Genomic DNA, 19,487 nt, shown 5'->3' with positions numbered 1-19,487 from the left:
AAACAAAGAAAACCTACAATATAAATTACCTAATACTGGTGTGAAATTAAATATTTATTTAATTTTTGTAGTACGGTTCAGTCTCGGTGAGGTTTTAGATGTTCAAAACTGAAACAAAATCGTTTTTCATGTGATATCGCTGTTTACACATCTATTTTTATCTCTACACATCATTGTTGATTTTTATTAATTGATCTTTTTCATATTGCCGTTCAGTTTTGAACCAAAATCGTTTCAAAATCGCAAAAATAGAATTGTCCAATGCAGTTCAATTGAATTCGTGTTTCGGTTTCAGCTTTTAGTTCTAAGTGCCCACCCTTAAATCTAGACTGGTAGACGACTAATAGACTCCTTCCATATAATAATCAAGTCATTGAAAAAAAGGTGCAGTCAAGAACTCAAATCAGAATTCTCTTCAAGTTTTGAATCTCAATATTTCCAATTTCAACATTTGGATTTCAGTATTTCCTAAAACATGGGCTGAGAAATCAAGTGAAATATTATTATTAAAACGGCCCAAAGTGGAGCCCACTCGGTAAACGAGAGGCCAGAGCCGCCAGACCAGTGCGCTCAATCGCCTTACGCCTTTTCTCTTTCCCTCGATCCCATCTTTCGTTCAACCCAAATTCTGTGCGGCTTGGAGCAAAAATGGCCCTCGTCGGCGTTCTGGCTCTTCAGGGGTCTTTCAACGAACACATAGCAGGCACTCCATTTTTGCCTCCTCTCTCGTAGCAAATGCATTCGATATCATTGGACTATGTTTTTCTGATGCCCTGTGCGTCTGTTTGTGTGTGTTGTAGCTCTGAGAAGGCTTGGGGTGAAGGGCGTGGAGATAAGGAAGCCAGAGCAGCTTGAAACCGTGGCCTCCCTTATAATCCCTGGAGGGGAGAGCACCACCATGGCTAAGCTCGCTGAGTACCACAACCTGGTCTTTCTCTCTCTTTCTCTCTCTGCCTCTGGGTTTGTTTTGATTTGTTCCTCTGTTTCATATTGGTTTATTTTGTTGACAGTTTCCTGCTCTGCGTGAGTTTGTTAAAATGGGGAAGCCTGTTTGGGGGACCTGTGCAGGTCTTATTTTCTTAGCCAACAAAGCTACAGGCACGTTCATGTTCCTTCTTTCTTTCGTTGCCGTTATCAATCCCTTAAGTTGTTGATATGTTCAATTGTTTTTATAAATGTGATGAGACGAGTGGCATGTTTTTCACCTTTCAGGACAGAAAATAGGAGGACAGGAACTTGTTGGCGGCCTAGATTGCACCGTCCACAGAAACTTCTTTGGCAGTCAGGTAATGCACTCACTTCTCTGTTCTCAAGTTTACGTGATTTCGATATTCAATGTGGTAATTGTTTTGCTTTTGGTAAACCAAAAACTTGCAGATTCAGAGCTTTGAGGCTGAACTTGCAGTACCAGAGCTTGCTTCTACGGAAGGTGGTCCTCAAGTATTTCGTGGAGTTTTCATCCGTGCTCCCGCTATCCTTGACGTAGGACCAGAAGTTGAAGTGCTGGCTGATTATCCTGTTCCATCTAATAAGGTGGTAGATTCAAATTCTGCTGTTGAAGCTCAAGAGGTTTTTCTTCTGTCCATAAATTTTTTACCGGTTATACTGTTATATAATCAGTCTTTGGTCAAGCCTCATTTGTTTCGTTTAAGTTGGCAGCTCTATTTGCTTCTTCAGTAACCATATTTCCTTGTAAAACATAAGACTTGTTTTGGAAGGAGTTGAAATACTTATCGTATCAGAACAAGTTCATCATCTCTTTCTAAAATAGGGTAGTTAGTTTGCAAGTTTATGATAGTGGAGCAAGTTATGATCAAAAGTTCATTTTCTTATCCGAGAAGCGGTAAATTTCTTCTGGTCTTGCCTGAAACATATGTCTACGATTGAAAGTTGTTGACTGGAATTAGATACACTAATTTGTTATGTACATGGGTACGGTTATATCATCTCGCTTAGTTTTGGGCTCGTACAATCACCAATCACAAACCTGGTTATGTCATGTGTTGTCAGTAACACTGCTTCTGCTGTATATAGCAAAGAGAAGAGACACTATCAAACCTTCTGTACTGGTGTGCAAATATGCAGTTATATTGCTATACAAAACCAGAGTATCATTCGTCTAAGATGAAATTACCAATGATGGCATGCTGCTGACATATATTTACCTTCTTTCATTGCTATTTTCTTATTAGTTTTTGATATTTCAGGAGAATCCTGTGCCTGAGAATAAAGTGATTGTAGCAGTTCGACAAAAGAATTTGCTGGCGACTGCCTTCCATCCTGAATTGACAGCAGACACTCGATGGTAAATATGCTTACTCTGTCAGCCATTCTCCTAAATTCACACGAGGTTCTAAGTATTTAATATCGCAGGCATAGTTACTTCTTGAAGATGTCAACTGAAACCGGACAAGGAGGCATCGTTGCTGTTGGAGCAGATCTAAGTTTAAACCAACAAACAAAGATTGACCTCCCTATATTTCAATAGTGGCAGACAGACAAGTGTTAAGGTTTTCTTCCGTGCATTTTGTTGAATTCCTTACTTTTTAGAGTCTGTTTTTCCGTTGGCGGATGTTGATGTACGATATCTGTTAAAGGTCTTTGATGGTGGACAAGTAGTCTTTCGGGTGAATGGTTTAGTTTTAAGGCAGATAATCCGTTCTGCATTTCAGATGGTGTATATACAATAACACAGTTGAAAGGAAGTTTCCTTTGAATCCTTTGAATAAATGTTGAGGATATTACTTTCTCTCGTGCAGTAAGTAGTTAAATATCAAATTACCATAGGCTAAACCCCAAAAACTTCCCCCACCAAGACCAATGCCTTGCGAAAGTCACTAATCTTGAGGATGCCCTCAATGTGTTCGACGAAATGTTTCAAACGCGTTCTCTGCCTTGCGTTGTCCGCTTCAATCAATTATTGGGATCAGTTTGAATAAGGTTTCGGGATCGTCCTCGTATTTATGTTCTAAACATCATCATTAATTGTTGTTTTCACGACCTTCAACACTCTAATCTGCGGCTTTCTTCTTGAGGATAGAGTGACCGAAGCAGCACAACTTTTCAATAAAATGTTGGAGAGTAGTAACTGCAAGCTGGTTGTGATTACTTTCGGCACCTTAGTCAAGGGACTTCGCATGAAAGGTAACAATCAATTGCTTAAGAAGATGGAAGAGGGAACTTGCAAACCTTACCTAATTATTTATAGCACGATCATTGATGGTCTTTGTAAGGATACTTTAATTATTGATGCACTGAAACCTCTTCTCAGAAATGATGAGAAAGGGTATTTCTGATTCACGGAGTTTGCAAATAAGGGGAGTGGAAAGAATCTACAGGATTGTTGAATGAAATGGTGAGCAAAATATCTCTCCAAATGTGCTTACTTTCATTATCCTGGTTGACAACCTTTGTAAGGAGGGGTTGGTCAAGGAAGAAAAAGGGGTGTGCTATCCACAAACCTTATTTTACTCATCACACATCCCTTGATAATTTATGTCCGTTGATCTTCTTCAATTCATCTGATCCGACGGTCGAAAATTAAAAAGGTGTATGAGAAGTAAAATGGGGTGTGTGGATATCACACCCCAAGAAAAAAAACGTGGTCAAAATGATTACTCGAAGAGATATTGAACTTGATAGAGTTACCATACACTTAGGCTATCTCCAACCCAAAATTCTAATTTGTTAAACTTTTGTACTTTTGTACCAATAATTTTGGATTTTGGATTTATTATGATTTTTTTAATAATCTATCTTGTTTAATTTTAGGAACATTTTGATGTAAAAAATATTCAAATTCTGAATAAAAAGTGTGGAGATATTTTTAGTTGGATGGGTATTTTGAAGGAAATTTTATTTGAACCCATATAATCTTTTTTTACATCCAACTTACTATTTTCACCCATATTAACTTTAATTAAACCATCAATATCTCTTTAAACCATATTTACTACCTAAATTACCCTCACAAACCTAATTCAATTGGTAGATTTATCCGTACACTCATTTAGAAATAAAAACCCAAAATTTGCAAAGAGAAGTCCATTTCAAGTTAGGACTATGAAAAAGTGGACAAATTCTTAATTCAAACAATATGATTGTCCTTGCAATCATATTGCAAAAAGCTTGTCGCACTAGTTTAGGGGTTTTTTTGTTTGTTTTCAAATGGTCTGAATCTAAATTCTAAATGCTATTGTTTCTTTATTCTTATTTTTCTTCCTGCTTTGGTTTAAGTTAAAATCCTCTCTCTGGTTGTGACCAGTGGCGAAGCCACGTGAGGGTGAGTAGTAGCGGCCGCCACTACCCTTGCCGGAAAACATGACCGGAGCTCTGGTTCAGCCCTTTCCCTCACCGGAAAACCCAATTGGTTCAGACCCTTCGGACAGAAGCGTATTATGTCAAAATAATATATTGCAATCAACTAGGAAATTAATCAATTAATTTAGATAATTAATCCTATTTTGAATAAATAATTGAAGGTTACCTTGTGGGGAGGATTTGACGAGGATGGATGAAATAGGTTTTGAATAAATACCTATTTTGGTCACTTTTGACCTTGATTGAGTCGTGATTGTCCGCTACTTGCGTGTAGGAGTTCTGATGTGCCTCGAGGGTAATTTTATTTTTTTACCTAAGAATCCACGTGTCGCCTCCATATTTTTCTCGATTATTTTTTGGTCCACAGTTTGGTTATCAGGTTATGGGAGCAAGTAAGATGCTTGGTTATCAAAGTAGCAGGAGCTTGGAGCAATCAAATGGACAGGTGTAGCATTTCTATTAAGCTATATAATAGTCAGTAATAATTGTTTACTGACTTATTAGTAGGCAAATATTATCCGTTTGGTTATTAGGATAGCAAGAATTTGAGTGAGTTTTAAAGATAGGTGTTGGACAATTATTGGGCCACCTAAGTCAGTAAAAATTGAGTACTGACACCTTACCCCAGTATTATCTTTCTCTTCAGGTCTTTATCTTTTTGCCCCACTTGTTTGGTTACCCATCCCACCCCCCACTTTTTTTTCCCTTCTAACCCCACCTTTTTTTTGTGGTTTATTAACCCATTTCTCCCCTTTTTTTTTTTTTTTTAATTTTATTCTTGTATGTATTTTTATTTTCTCTTTTAAGACTTCCACCATATTTATCTTAAACTCTCACATTATTTACAAATATTGTATAACACTGTAAATATTGTTTAATGCTTATTTTATGATAATTTAAATGAAATGACGGCCAGCATGCCCTGATCTCGATCGGGGTGTGTCATTAAATCCATCTAGGCTCCTACCTAGATCTTGCCTAGGCACCTAGCTACTAGGTTCCAGTCCACTGTTTGATTAGCGCCTAACATTTTTTAGGATCTAATCCTAGCCAATTTAAGTTTCTTACATTGACTTTGATATTATTGCTTACAACTGCTTTAGTGGAGAAACTATTTTCTAATATGAATATTGATGCAAAACTTTGCACTATCTAATGTGAAAACAACCGCTTCAATTGAACCTTACACTCTTTTGAATTTCGTCCTCGCAAATTTTGGCTTCACCACTAGTTGTGACTATCAATCAATTAAGTACATGATTTAACTGACTATTTTTAGGGATGAATATTTATCTTTAGGGTGTATTTTGTTGGATGAAATTTCATATCTTTTAATTTGATTTACTGCATGCATGCATGGATGAAAATAAAGGTAGGATGATATATGTTTGTGATGGTTAGTTGGATCAAAGAGATAATTATTCTCTTCAAAGCTCCAATTGTCCCAAGATTTCCAAGCCCTCGGCAATTTCAACTTAAACGATTCATGGTTGTTCCGCCTGATATATATCACAGGAAATATACTAGTACCAGTCCATGAGGAGACAAAGGAACGAGCCATAGAATCGTCTTCTGCATGTCATTTGATTTGTTTGATCTCAGCACTATGGCATCTCCCATTGCTGCTATTGTTGATTTGTTTGTGCTTTGGTGTTTGTTTAGGTTTATTGATAAATTTTAGTTGTATTGTTAAATTTATTTTGTATTTGATGGTAATTATGCACTAGGGTAAAAAAGACAATTAACATTTAAAGTTTAAGTTGAGTATAAAAAGATGTTATATAGGTTCAAATAAAATTTCCTCCAAGGAGTTTTGGTGTTGGATTCTTTTTGGACGAATTAATTAGACTATTTGACCGTTGGATCTCCTTTTTATCGAAATTTGATTAAATTAGATTTGAGAAGTTGGATTTAAAAAAATAACCGTACAATGGTAAAAAATCTAGGGCACACAATAAAAAACTGTTGGAGTGGAATCTAGTCGTAGAAAGGCTGCTTGCTTTGCGCTCGCTCGCAAACAATCTCTCCACGTTGCTGCATCTAATACGCGAAGCCCACCTTTGTCCAGTCTTCACGTTCAGGTGCTGCAAGCTGGGGCCCTCGGCCCAATTCCTTCCCTCATCCATCCGGGGCGGGGGGATAGCAGACCCAAATTTCCACCCCCAAACCAAGGTCCCATTTTCTCACCCCAAGATACATTCCTCAGAGATGCTTTGGGCCCAAATTTTTTATTTTTTTTTGGTTTTTTCAAACCAAGCCCCATATAAGTTTTTCTCTCCTTGGAGACAGCCTTATGTATGGTTACTGTTTGGTAATCGTTGCTCAGTCGGCCCAATCTGAGGCCATTAGATTGGACTTTACCGAGATTGAATTACACTTCACCAGAACCACTGTTCTAAAAATTTTCACCTAGCACTACCTAGGCGTTAGGCGGCTGGTTATCGCCCGATTAATGTCTAAGCATTTGAATTAAGAAATGACACCTAAACCTGCTGAGACGCCCTCCTAGCATGCCCATATCCGTCTAGGTCGCAACTCACTTAGACTGAAAATATATAACTTTCATTTTACAATTTATTTATTTTTCCAATAAATTGTAAGAGTCTTGTTGCATGAACACACATTATATCTTTATTTCTCATGTATTCATTATGTTTCAATACTTTATAATATATATGTCACTTTATTTTATAGTTTATAATGAAATTATATATATTTTATGTATAAACAGACATTTATTTACATGAAATATAATAGATTTACTTAAATTCGTCTACTCTACCTAGATGCCTGCCTAGGTTTCGCCTAACCCCACAAACGCTAGGCCTCAACTCATCGTCTGATTAACGCTTAATGTCTTTTCAAATCTTGGTAGAACATGTCAAACAATATCAGGCGGCAACTATTTAGAAATGAATACCTTGTGATCTTTTTCGGTAGAAGAAAAAGGACAATCTTTGTCGAAACTCAACAACACAAAGTGAAGTTTGGGTGGAATTCGATAACGCACTTGAGTCTTGTCGATCAATCAGTGAACGTTGGTTGAGTCTCTGCGACTCGCAGAGTTGAGTTGCTGAAGAAGATGATGTGGTGGGCAACAACTGCTGCTTATTATGGCAGCCGCAGACTTAGAGCCATAGGTATGCCGCCTTCTTTTCACTCCTCTGTTGTTGTTTTTGTAAACAGTTACTTGGGTTTGTTTCACTCTCGAGCTTCTAAATCGACCAAATCTAGAAACACCCAACCACCCCAGTTTGTGAAAGTCACCAATCTTGAGGATGCCCTCAATGTGTTCGACGAAATGCTTCAAAGGCGTCCTCTGCCTTCCGTTGTCCGCTTCAATCCAATATTGGGTCAGCTTGTGAGATTGAAACATTATTCCACAGTCATCTCGTTGAATAACCAATTGGGTGTGTCAGGAATTCGTCCTAATGGTTATACTCTGAACATTATCATCAATTGCTACTGTCATCTCAACCAAATGGGGTTTGGTTTGTCATTCTTGGGAAAATTCTTCAAATTAAGTTTTGAACCTGATGTCACGACCTTCAACACTCTAATCAATGGCTTTCTTCTCGAGGATAGAGAGGCTGATGCTGTCGGGATTCTGAATAAAATGATGGAGCGTGGTAACTGGAAGCCCACTGTGGTTACTTTTGGCATATTAGTAAAGCGACTTTGCATGAAAGGTAACAACATTGGAGCTATCCAATTGCTTAAGAAGATGGAAGAAGGGGCTTGCAAGCCTAACGTTGTTATTTATAACAATATCATTGACAGTCTTTGCAAGGATACTTTAATTGTTGATGCATTGAAACTCTTCTCCGAATTGACAAGTAAAGGAATTGCCCCAAATGTCATTACTTATACCTGTTTGATTCATGGAGTTTGCAAATTTGGGGAGTGGAAAGAATCTATAAGATTGTTGAAAGAAATGGTGAGTAAAGGTATCTTTCCAGATGTGCAGACCTTCAATGTCTTGATTGATACAGTTTGTAAAGAGGGAATGATCCAAAAAGCAAGGAGCGTGGTCGAAATGATGATTCAAAGAGATATTGAACCTAATACAGTTACTTACCGTACACTTATGGACGGTTACTGTTTGCTCGGAGAAATGGGTCAGGCGAAAAAAGTTTTTGAACTAATGCTTAGCAAAGGCTCCGTGATTGATGTTCGTAGCTATAACATACTGATAAATGGTTATTGTAAACATAAAATTATTGATGATGCCCTAATGCTTTTTTGGGAAATGTCTCATAGGGGGGTGTTTCCAGATACAGTTACTTATAGCACTCTTATTGATGGGTTTTGCAAGATGGGGAGAATACAAGATGCAGAGACTTTGTTCTCTCAAATGCAAGCTTGTGGCCAACTTCCAGATGTTCAAACTTATAATATTTTACTCCATGGCCTGTTTGAAAACCAACAATTTCCCAAAGCAGTGCAATTGCTAAGCGAGATGGAGGGAAAGAAGTTGAACTTTGATATCATAACGTACGGTATTCTTATTGAAGGTTTGTGCAAAGATGGAAAAGTTGAGAATGCATGGGAAGTCTTTCGCAGTTTATCGTCAAAAGGATTTCAACATAATGCCAGGACATATAATATAATGATTAGTGGATTTTGTAACACGGGGCTAACAAGTGAAGCAGAAAACTTGCTTAGGGAAATGAAAGAGGAAGGTTGTTCTCCAAATGGTTGCACGTACAACACAATTATTCGCGGGTTTATCAGAAACAGTGAGACATCACGGGCGATGAGACTTATTCAAGAAATGGTGGAGGGGGGTCTTTCTGCAGATGCATCGACTACGGAATTGATAGTTAATTTATTGTCTAAAGTTGACGTTGACCCTGCTTTGTTGCCATTGATAGAAAGGGCACTGTGAAGTTCATTTGTATGTTTGATAGCTGAAACAGATCCTTATGACCATCACAATGTAGTTTGAAACTGTTGCACTTTTGACAACTTTGGGTGCTTCCTTACCTCAAATGCTGGGTTGGAGGGAGTTCTCCTACTGACGAGTCCAGTTCAGGTAGCCATTCGTTCACGCTCCGCCTCGAGATGTAAGATAAGTGTTATTAATGTAATCTATCAAGTGACAGAGCAACTTTTATGTTACTCTTTAAGATTGTGATATCTGTTGGAGGAGCCGAGTATTTGGACCGATATGATGAGATGAAGTGCAACACTGCATTCATGGCTTGGTTCAATTTCTGTTTAATTAGCTTTTATAGTTTGTTTTTGGTTATAGGATATGAATCTGATGGAGAAGCAATGGAGGAATGATAGCCACATCTGATCAAAAGATGTATCCAAATTCCCTCACGAAGGGAAGAGTCTGTAATCGACCGACCAAGCGATGTCAAATGCAATTATCCACAGCCTCCGTTGACACTCCTCGAGTTCCATATTGTGCCATTCAAGATGGACAAAGATGCCATGGAGGCGAATTTGCTTCACGGTTCCAAGGTTGACGCTCTCCTGCCCGACCATCCTCTCGTTGTCACTTCCCTGCCTGCCGGCACTAGAGGATGCGCTTCTCTTAACCAAGTCAAAGTCACTAAGTGGGATGTCTACAACAACGGACGACTGATTGTACATGGGTTAGAAGACTTCTCCGATCCGATTGTCCAAACCCTAAGGTATCCGCAGTATGACGTGATGAATGTGAAAGAGGATTCTTCACATAGCCTCTCCGGTAGGGTGAAATTCCCCATAGCCTCTCCGGTCCTAGAAGGGGTAGATAACTGTGAGTTGCCATCAGTTGTCCCCCTTTTGAAAAAAGAAAAATGAAAAACAGGACTAATTTAATCACGCACTCAGTAACCGATGAGAGAGTGAGGGAAAGTTTAGGCCTTTGGAGATGGAGAGAGCTGTTGATTTTGTACCAAGTAAATTTGGGTTGAGAAAAGAAGAAGATGAAGGCAACTAAAGGGATGTAATCACAACCCTCGAACCTAGAAAATGGGATTCACTTTGAATATATACTACAAGTACGCAATTGTTTATGTTCCAGAGAAACCAAGAATACAAAAACCAGTTCATAGTACAGGACGAGCAGCATCTGATGGCGGAAGTGGAACGGGTTCTCTTCGAAGTTCCTTAACAACGGCAGCCAATGCCTCAGGGTTGAGACCCAAATCACATAATGCAATGAGGATGGAGAGGGTGTGACGGTCCAGCCCTGTGTCAAGAACGTTGGACATCTGAAATGCTAGGTCAAGAGATTCCCGTGCGGTTTTTGCAGCATCCGCATCCATATTAAGAACCTGAACAAAACGTGAAACAAAACAGCCATATTGAACCCGCAATGACCAAAAATAAAAGAATGTTCGTCATAATAATTCAGTAACATTACAACCTATCAAAACACTCCTAATATTCCTTCTTCACATCTTCAACTAAAATACACATACAACTAAAATACATGTTTAAGGCATTCAAACCATACGGAAACTGAATTTTCTTCGAAAGAAAGAAGAAGGCCGGGAAATTGATTGCACGAATCTACCATGTTTTAAGCATCTGGTATGTTGTTTGACTGAATCATGATACTCATTGCACTCTATATCACACAGTGGCCGCATAATTCACTTCGTTTCTCTGAGATGGACTGCTTGAACACAGAGACGACTTGGCTCGAGGACACTAATGCCTAGTTTTGGTGTTTTGGATACAAATTGGACGTAAAATGGATGAACGTAGGCAAACTAGTTGCTTGAGGTTTACGGTTTCATCTGGACTAGTATTGGGAAGCAACACTACAGCAATAAAATTGGGGCATGAAATTCAATTTGAATTCCTCTTCTTATTCTATTTATCTTCTTATTGTTTCCAAGGTGTGTCAAATTTGCACGGCATTTTATTTCAATTCCGTTTTCGATAAACACAGAGACGATTTACTAAGAACATCGAACCTACCGGAGATCGGTTTGCCAGATCCATTAAACTGCTTAAACACCCAAATCAAACCCAATAAACAGGTTTAGTACTTGGCAAAAATCAACCACAATCACAATTTGGGATAGTAAAAAACCCCAAATTGTAACCTCTGTAGAAGCGGGCATTCCCAATTTTAGCATATTTCAACCAATTAAAAGTATCAGTACATTGATTAGCTTTGCAAACACAAGTAACCCAATAAAATTATAAATTACAAACCCTAATTTAAATCCTAAATAAAACTCCCCAACTTAAAACCCCTAAATTAAACCCTAAATGAAATATTATTTTCAAAATAAATTCCAATAGACACCTTGTAGAAATTATAGCAAGAAGAAGAAGAAGAAGATGAGGAAGTTACCGACTGAAACAGTAATTACAGAAGCGAGAGGAAGAAGGAAGTGCTTGTTGTTAGTCGGGTCGGTTGGGCTTCACACTTCGCTTTTGTCCCCTTGGCCCCTGCACTGTTCACTTCAGTTTTTTCTGTCCCTTGATTTGCTTTGAAAAGGTTTTTTTTTAATTTTTTTTTACAAACGGTATTATTATTATAAGTTAGATTAAAGAGGGGTGGAATTTCTGATAAAAAGCAGTGGGTTAAATAAGAAGTCCACCTAAACAATTCATCACTTACTTGATTCAATCTTAAGATTTTTTTCTCTTCTCGTGAGGGAAGGCAGGATTGATGCATATACAGTTGAGAGTATGCTTGTACTAGTGGGTTACCCAGAACTAGTAGCCATTTATCTACCGAGAGGATCCTCGTCGGATTCTCTTTGTGAGGATCGTGGAGATCCTTCAATCACATTCGTTCATCGTACATCGTGCGGTCAGAAATCATTGTAATTTTTTTATTTAAAATTAAATATAAACAATAACTAACCGCATGATGTATGATAAACGGATGTAATTAGAGGATTCCTAAGATCCTCATAAAGAGGATCCAGCGAAGATTCTCTCTTATTTATGTAGCCCTTCATCTTTACAATCTATATCTATCTTCCTCATTGAGCTTTGGTCCTTTATTTGGTATTTTTGTCTGAGCTCGTCTCAATATACTCAAGAGCTCGTCTCAAATCTGAATTTTATGCCCCTTTTTAACTCAAGTGTCGTCTTATGTCGCAAGTCTCCTATCATCCTCATCTGCTACTTAACCCATCAAGTGTCTCTCCTCAATGGAATTTTGGTGTTGTGTTTTTTTAAGTGCTTTTTGCACTGTTTAATAGGATTATGAGAAAGCTCACTGTACGGGTAGTTTGCACACCCCTATCTTCCATTCATCCAACTGTTTTGTTGGTTCGTCCTTCTGGCAGTGGTGGCATTGCGTGGCGGTGCAATTGACTTGGTGAAGGTTGTTGTCTTCCTCCAATGCTTTTTGTTGTTATGGGCTAACTCATTTTGGGCCTATCTATTGTATTTTCTTTCTTGTATTTAAGCTTGTATTTGCGTTGTTTTGAACTATCTTTTAAACTATTTTTATTTTATATTAGTCTTTTTATTTAAGGAAGTTTTAACGAAAAGCCAGCGGTACTGTTCACTTTAACGAAAAACAACATTTTTACACTAAAAATTACTATTCACTTTACCCTTTATTTTGTTCTTATCGTTAAAACTCAAAATTTTCAAGTCTTTTTCATTAGTTTTCATTTTATTTAACGAAGTAATTTAGTTTGAGAAAAAACTAATCAAAATATATTGTTTCTTTACAGAAAGTTCTCTATTGTTGATATTAAAATTTTCTTTACCTTGAGAGAAGAAATGTCTTGTTATTCTAATTCAATATTGAATCAATGTCAACCAGGTTATAGTTGACCAATTTATTATAGTTGTACAAAATCACTTTACGTCAAAGTCGACCAAATTAGTACGCCTTAAAAAAACAAGCATTTCTAGGGCTTAAAGAACACCTTCCATGAGCCTCCATCGCCATGGGAGAATACTTGTTTGACCAGGACTAATATATTTAATTATTTCTTTTATTCATGGAAGGGGTGGCAAAGGGAAAGGGATCCTTTCTGGATCCCTTTCTCCTAATCCATTAATTCTGGGGATCCAGGACATTGAAATTTGATCTAATAGCTAAAGTTATTCTAACTTTTAAAGTGGGCCTCCTGTTTGTAGTCGTTTGATCAAATTTCAATGGTCCGGATCCCCAAACTTAGTGGATTAGAAGGAAGGGATCCGGAGATGATCCCTTTCCGTGGCAAAGAATCAAGCTCTTCCCACGTGGAGTAGCCGTGGCGCTAAGGTGTTCTTAACAATATTAGAGTTGCAGCCATTTAGTATAACGGTCTACTAATATTCTTTTCACTTAAGTGAGATGTCTTAAGTTTGATTTTCGTCAAAAACGAATTTGAACCACATTGGTTCTTAACAGTACTAGAGCTGCAGTGCTCCAAACTCTAAGCCCGTCAGGTGGCATTTCTGGCCAAAAGAAATCGTTTTATTTGTTAGCTTTGTAATGTGTTTATTAATACATAAAATTGAAAAAGTATGAGTTGTAACTTTGGAATTCATAATCAAATATACCTAAAATTCATGAATTAGTACAATAAGATGGGCTCTAACTCCCTTTCTTTATTTCCCCAATTTTTAAGTTATCTGATTCATTCATTCTCCTAAATTCTGTTAGATCAACATGCCCAGATTTAGAGACCCAATACAAACTTTTGAAGTCATTGAAATAAATCAAAATTGATCTCTTTGGTTAGTTTAACAAACCGTAGAGCTCCTCAATAGCTGATGTTCAAATGCTTATATTGTCTAACTGTAAATTTGTACAACAAATTAACTCGAGTGAGTAAAAAACTTCTAGTGGAACGATTAATTCCTAATATTTAGGAATAAAAATGAGAGGAAGATTGTAAAGATGAAGAAATAAAAGAATGAAGCTAATTGTTTGAATTGCTTTTGTTTTCAAATACAACTGTGAATTGCTTGCTTAACTCATAAAAGAACTCACGTATATATACAAGCTTGGCTTCCCAAAAATAAAAGACTAAAATGGCTTAGAAAATCCTTACGTACTTCAGCCATCAACTTTGCATGCTGAAGACCAAAGACAATATTTATCATTAATGATTATTCAAAAATACTTCTGGATCATCAAGCAAGAATCAAATTGTCCAACGATTTAAATCAACCGTTGGACAATGTAAGGATTTCATGTTAGCTACCAAGAGAACCATTCTCCTAGCATATCATAATATAATGCAAATAAATTTTTTCTGTCGATCTGTAGTCTAACAAGAGAACATTTTCCATACATATAAACCCCAATTGAATTTCATATAGTTTACGAAATCACTAATTCAATATTAAATAAATGTCAACCCAACTGGATTTTTGTGGTCTTACATTAGGTATAGATTGCCTTAGGCCAGAATATAGTTGTACGAAATCACTTTACGTTACCAAGTCAATATACCTTGCAAAACAAGCATTTTGATCTAGGGCTCAAAGAGCATATTTTATGAGTCTCCATTAGAATAGTTGCTTGAAGAGTACTACATATTTTTCTTTATTTATTTCTTGGAAGGGGAGGCAATAATCAAGCTCTCCCAACATGGGGTACGTAGCCGGCGGTGGCGGTAAAGTGTTCTAACAGTAATGGAGCTGAAGTGTTTTAATATTTGTGTTTTCATACCAATCTAAAACGTCTATTTTTTTTATCGTTAACATGCTTTTATAAATTTAGTTTTACCACGATCGATCTCTTATAAAAATGAGAGCCGCCCTATTTTTTTTTAAATATTTTTATTTTTCTAAGAACTGATTTATGTAAGTCGATCCAAACGTGTTACAAAAAATGAAACTTTATATGACAACTTTTATATGAAAATTACAAAACTTTCTCTGGAGTCATGCAATTTCATGTCCCATGTATAAAAAAGGATAATGCTGGGGAGACCAATTTTTAAATCAAATTTGCAAACCAAATGATATGTCACCAATTAGAAATAAACACATTAATCAACACTTAACTAATAATCCAATCATCAACATCTACATCATTTGGTTTACAAAATTTAATTTAGAAATTTGGTCTCCCTAGATAAACTAAGTTAATGTTCTATGCAAAGACACCCATAAATTTTGAAACAATCGAGATAATTTTTTACTTTTATGTACATCAAGTTTATTTCCCTCATCTAGATAAACTTCTTGTATTTTCATATGAACTCGTTTATGCATGCAAAATGGATCCAAATATATATGATACATGAACAAAAAAGTGTGATTAGCAATCATTTGTAAGTTTGATAAAACTAGCGTCGCTTGCCAAGGTGAAGAATAATTGTAATTGCAAAATTGCAATGTGCAGCCATGCAAAATACACAAAATATTGCCAAAAAGCGTTTGACAAAGTTAAAGAAATATCACAATGCTTAAGGCTATCAAAAGGTTTTTTTTTTTATATTTTTTATTATTGGAAAATTTTGAATACGTGCAGAAGCAATGAGCAGAAGCAATAAGCCGAATCTCAAGGCTAGGGTTCTCTCATCACTCCCTTATATAATCTCTTGTTGTTCCCATTCTTTCTCATCAATCCTTCATCTCATAACACAAAGTAAAATTCAACAGGAGAAGAGAAACATATATAAATTACGGTAGCCAAAAATGGCTAGGATTACAATGTCGCACATTTTGGTGGCTCTTTTCGTCATCCTTGTTTCGATGGAAGCCGCCTTCGTTATGGGGCAAGGCAAGGGGAACGGAAATGGGAACGGGAGCGGAAATGGGAATGACAACGGCAATGGTAATGGCAATAGCAATGGAAATGGCAATGGCAACGGCAATGGCAATGGCAACGGCAACGGCAATGGCAATGGCAACGGCAACGGAAATGGGAATGGGAATGGAAACGGCAACGGGAACGGGAGCGGAAATGGAAACGGCAACGGCAATGGTAATGGCAATGGCAACGGGAATGGGAATGGAAACGGCAATGGTAATGAAGCCGATGAGGCTGCTGTTTCCAATTATGACGTGTTGACACCAGTGGTATCCGGGCAGGAGCGAGGGTTCTGTAAAGCAAAGGGGGCTTGCTATTACAAGACTCTTACGTGCCCATCCGAATGCCCTCAGAGAAAGCCGAAGAAGAACAAGAAGAACAAGGGTTGTTTCATTAACTGCGGTAGCAAGTGTGAAGCTACTTGCAAGTGTAAATCATTTGACCCTTTTTTTTTTTCTTTCAATTAACTAGATAACTAACAAAAAGAACATAATAAGTTGATCAAATTGTTGAAACTTTTACTAATAACTAGATCTTCTTTTCTTTCGTTCAGTTAGGAAAGCCAAGTGTATGGATATGGCTCTCTGTGCTACGATCCCAGGTTTGTTGGTGGTGACGGTGTGATGTTCTACTTCCATGGAGCCAAGGGCGGAAACTTTGCCATTGTTTCAGACACCAACCTCCAAATCAACGCACACTTCATCGGGACTCGACCAACAGGAAGGACCCGCGATTTCACATGGGTTCAGGCTTTCGCAGTGATGTTTGACTCTCACACCCTTGTCATCGCAGCAAAGAGAGTATCAAAGTGGGATGACAAAGTTGATGCTCTCATGGTAAAGTGGGATGACAAAGTTGTTACCATCCCCACTGATGGAGATGCCGAATGGAGGACTAACGGTGAAGATAGAGAGGTAATCGTCGAAAGAACTGATGAAACCAACTACGTTAGGGTTACAGTGGCCGGTCTCGTGGAAATGGACATTAGGGTTAGGCCTATTGGAGAAGAGGAAAACAAGGCCCATAACTACCAAATACCAGCTGATGAAACATTTGCTCACTTGGAGACACAGTTCAGATTTACCAATTTATCCGATCTTGTGGAGGGAGTTTTGGGCAAGACTTACCGCCCGGGTTACGTTAGTCCGGTCAAAATCGGAGTCCCGATGCCGATGGTTGGTGGGGAGGACAAGTACAAAACTTCATCCCTCTTTTCTCCTCTCTGCAGGGTTTGCAGGTTCCAGAAACAGCCTGAGCTTGCAGCTGCTGGAGGAATTGCTCAGTACTGAATGATTATAATTTTTTATTCAAATATATTTAGGGGTGGACAAAACACATCGGCTACCAATAAAATGTTACAGTTTAACAATATATCATGAATATTACAATATTTATAGACTGCAACTAATGATGAATTTTTATTGTAAATCAATAAAATGTGACAATATTAACTAATATATAATAAATATTTATACTTATTATAAATAGGTCAATCAAGTTTGTGGTACACTAGTGCACCTAAAACCGAACAAAAATTACAAATTGAGGTCATTACATTACAGTTGGAAGCCCCTTTATTAAATTTTTGATATTTAGGAATACATCAACTTGACTTTAGACTATATATGCATTGCAGTTTCTGTTCTGAAAATCTACGGAATCATATTTGCATGGTAGTTTTTATTTTATTGTAGTCGAATTAGTCAGATCAAATACTCCAATTAAAAGTTTAAGACTAGTGCTCTTATTTTCTCTTAAAATTACAAGCCTCATAAAACATTATATAACATGTTAGGCCATTTTATTTTAAGAATCTCAACGGTAGGAGAAAAACATTATTAATTAAGTAAACTAGTATAATGCATCTTAAAGAAAATTATATGAGTTTAGAGTTTAGGGGCTTAAACCTGACAGCGTAAATCACTATTTTCTACAATAATGCATCTTAAAGAAAATTAAGTGGCACTTCAAACTACTCAAAGCAATCAACAAATATCGCAAATGTAGTCAATCTACGAGTTTAGGGTTCAGAATAAATTTAGCCAATCGCAATTTCACATGGGTTTAATTCCATTCATCATCACCAATCAATGATACAATCTAGGAAATTCTTTTTCATTTGTAAGCGAGATCAGGTTAAATTCACATGAATGGGGAGAATGTATTATATTTACTTTGAGTTCGATACTTAGTAGGTGACTCACTTTGTGACCTAGCCCAATTCTTCTCCCCTCCCCCTTAGAGTAGATCGAGTATACCACTCCTGTTTGGATCTTTAGAATAGAATATATTTGTATAAGACGTTTCATTCATCATTGATTCATTGTTTGTCTGTGAAATATTGTCAGTCAACCAGGTTGCAGTTGAGCTTAATTTAGTCGTGTAATCTCACATTAGGTATTGACCACTATATGGAGTATAATTGTACAAAATCACTTTATGTTATAGCACACCAAAATTCTCAACAAACAAAAAAAGGTCAACCAAATTAGTATGCTTGCAAGACAAGCATTTCAGGGCTTAAAGAGCATCTTTTATGAGCCTTCATAGAATAGTTGTTTTGAGTCTTTGCGCGCGCGCACAAAGACTCAAAACTATTCTTTATATATATATATATATGTGTATCCCACTAAGGCAGCCGAAAGAAATGTTAATGTGAACTGAAAAAAAGAAGAGAAATGCTAATGCTCTATGCAAAATTAATGCATGCACTAATAAAATTTGAATTGAAGCAATCGAGAATTTAATAAAAGTTCTTACAGTTGAGAGTTTGGGTTTTCTTTTTAAAAGTTTAAGTTTATTTCTCTCATTTAAACATATAAATATAAATTATTGTAATTTTTATCGTGAATTTGATCCGATAACAATTCGATCTGATAACAAATTGGCCTAGAACTTGTTGTTTTTGTGTCGTTTTGTATCAAGTAAACAGATCGTACAATAAATTATTAGGCATAATGAATAGACTTAGCAAATGGATGGTATTTGTCATGTTTGTGTCCTTTTTGTGTCATACCCATTAACTTAACAGATTGTGTTGTGACTCATGTCAGACTCAATATCTTAACAGGTGACTTGATAACGATTCTATCCGTTACTGAGTTAATTGACTTAAAACATAATATTTTTATGTTGTTTTGTGCCAAGTTAACGGATTGTGCAATAAATTATTAGGCCTAGAATATAGTACCTACACAACACAAGTAACTATCACTTTACGTTAAAGTCCACTAAATTATTATATATACCTTGCAAAACAAGCACTTCTAGGGCTTAAAAAGGAGCATCTTTTATGAGCCTCCATGTAGAATAGTTGTTTGAGTATATATAACATACTTCTTTAATTCATGGAATGGGAGGCAAGAATTAAGCACCTCCCTCGTGGGGTGGCCGGTGGTGGCGATGAAGTGTTCTTACAGTATTGGAGCTGAAGTGCTCTAATATTATTTGTGTTTTGATGGCAGTCTAAACGTCTCAAAAAGTTTCTCAA

General features: G+C 37.0%; 3 protein-coding genes and 1 pseudogene across 4 annotated transcripts; 3 read left to right on the top strand and 1 right to left on the bottom strand.

Moving 5' to 3' along the window:
* The first annotated feature begins 358 nt into the window (after window positions 1-358).
* On the top strand, window positions 359-2,749 carry LOC137716260 (putative pyridoxal 5'-phosphate synthase subunit PDX2). Of its 2 annotated transcripts, none has more exons than XM_068455686.2 (7): window positions 359-703; window positions 801-928; window positions 1,011-1,098; window positions 1,213-1,286; window positions 1,378-1,569; window positions 2,208-2,305; window positions 2,374-2,749. In XM_068455686.2, exons 1-7 carry the CDS (start codon window positions 649-651, stop codon window positions 2,486-2,488), a joined length of 750 nt encoding a protein of 249 aa, XP_068311787.1. In that variant the 5' UTR covers window positions 359-648; the 3' UTR covers window positions 2,489-2,749. The 2 variants fall into 2 exon arrangements, with proteins under 2 accessions (XP_068311787.1, XP_088547469.1); XM_088691343.1 differs by having other exon boundaries at window positions 535-703; window positions 1,378-1,533; window positions 2,374-2,671.
* A 4,425-nt stretch (window positions 2,750-7,174) lies between these two features.
* On the top strand, window positions 7,175-10,331 carry LOC137716141 (uncharacterized). The gene is made up of 2 exons (XM_088691341.1): window positions 7,175-9,386; window positions 9,575-10,331. The coding sequence occupies exon 1, from the start codon at window positions 7,403-7,405 to the stop codon at window positions 9,206-9,208; it is 1,806 nt and encodes a 601-aa protein (XP_088547467.1). The 5' UTR covers window positions 7,175-7,402; the 3' UTR covers window positions 9,209-9,386; window positions 9,575-10,331.
* On the bottom strand, window positions 10,282-10,974 carry LOC137716142 (mitotic-spindle organizing protein 1A-like). Its single transcript, XM_088691342.1, has 2 exons — window positions 10,835-10,974; window positions 10,282-10,592 (listed from the first exon to the last, which is right to left on the bottom strand). The coding sequence occupies exons 1-2, from the start codon at window positions 10,835-10,837 to the stop codon at window positions 10,365-10,367; spliced, it is 231 nt and encodes a 76-aa protein (XP_088547468.1). The 5' UTR covers window positions 10,838-10,974; the 3' UTR covers window positions 10,282-10,364.
* A 4,858-nt stretch (window positions 10,975-15,832) lies between these two features.
* LOC137714306 (uncharacterized) lies at window positions 15,833-17,429 on the top strand (annotated as a pseudogene).
* Window positions 17,430-19,487: the final 2,058 nt, after the last annotated feature.

Source organism: Pyrus communis, chromosome 3 (genome assembly GCF_041283825.1).
Source record: "Pyrus communis isolate YQ-2024b chromosome 3, ASM4128382v1, whole genome shotgun sequence".
Lineage (NCBI taxonomy): Eukaryota > Viridiplantae > Streptophyta > Magnoliopsida > Rosales > Rosaceae > Pyrus > Pyrus communis.
The sequence above is the reverse complement of the archived record's forward strand: the minus strand, read 5'-3'. Positions and strand labels throughout refer to the sequence as shown.

Bases quoted from the DNA above. Each gene is read 5' to 3' on its own strand.
- LOC137716141 (XM_088691341.1), top strand. From the start codon at position 7,403: ATGATGTGGTGGGCAACAACTGCTGCTTATTATGGCAGCCGCAGACTT.
- LOC137716260 (XM_068455686.2), top strand. From the start codon at position 649: ATGGCCCTCGTCGGCGTTCTGGCTCTTCAGGGGTCTTTCAACGAACAC. The intron at 704-800 runs GCACTCCATTTT...TGTGTGTTGTAG, and splicing joins TTTCAACGAACACATAGCAG to CTCTGAGAAGGCTTGGGGTG. The intron at 1,570-2,207 runs GTTTTTCTTCTG...TTGATATTTCAG, and splicing joins CTGCTGTTGAAGCTCAAGAG to GAGAATCCTGTGCCTGAGAA.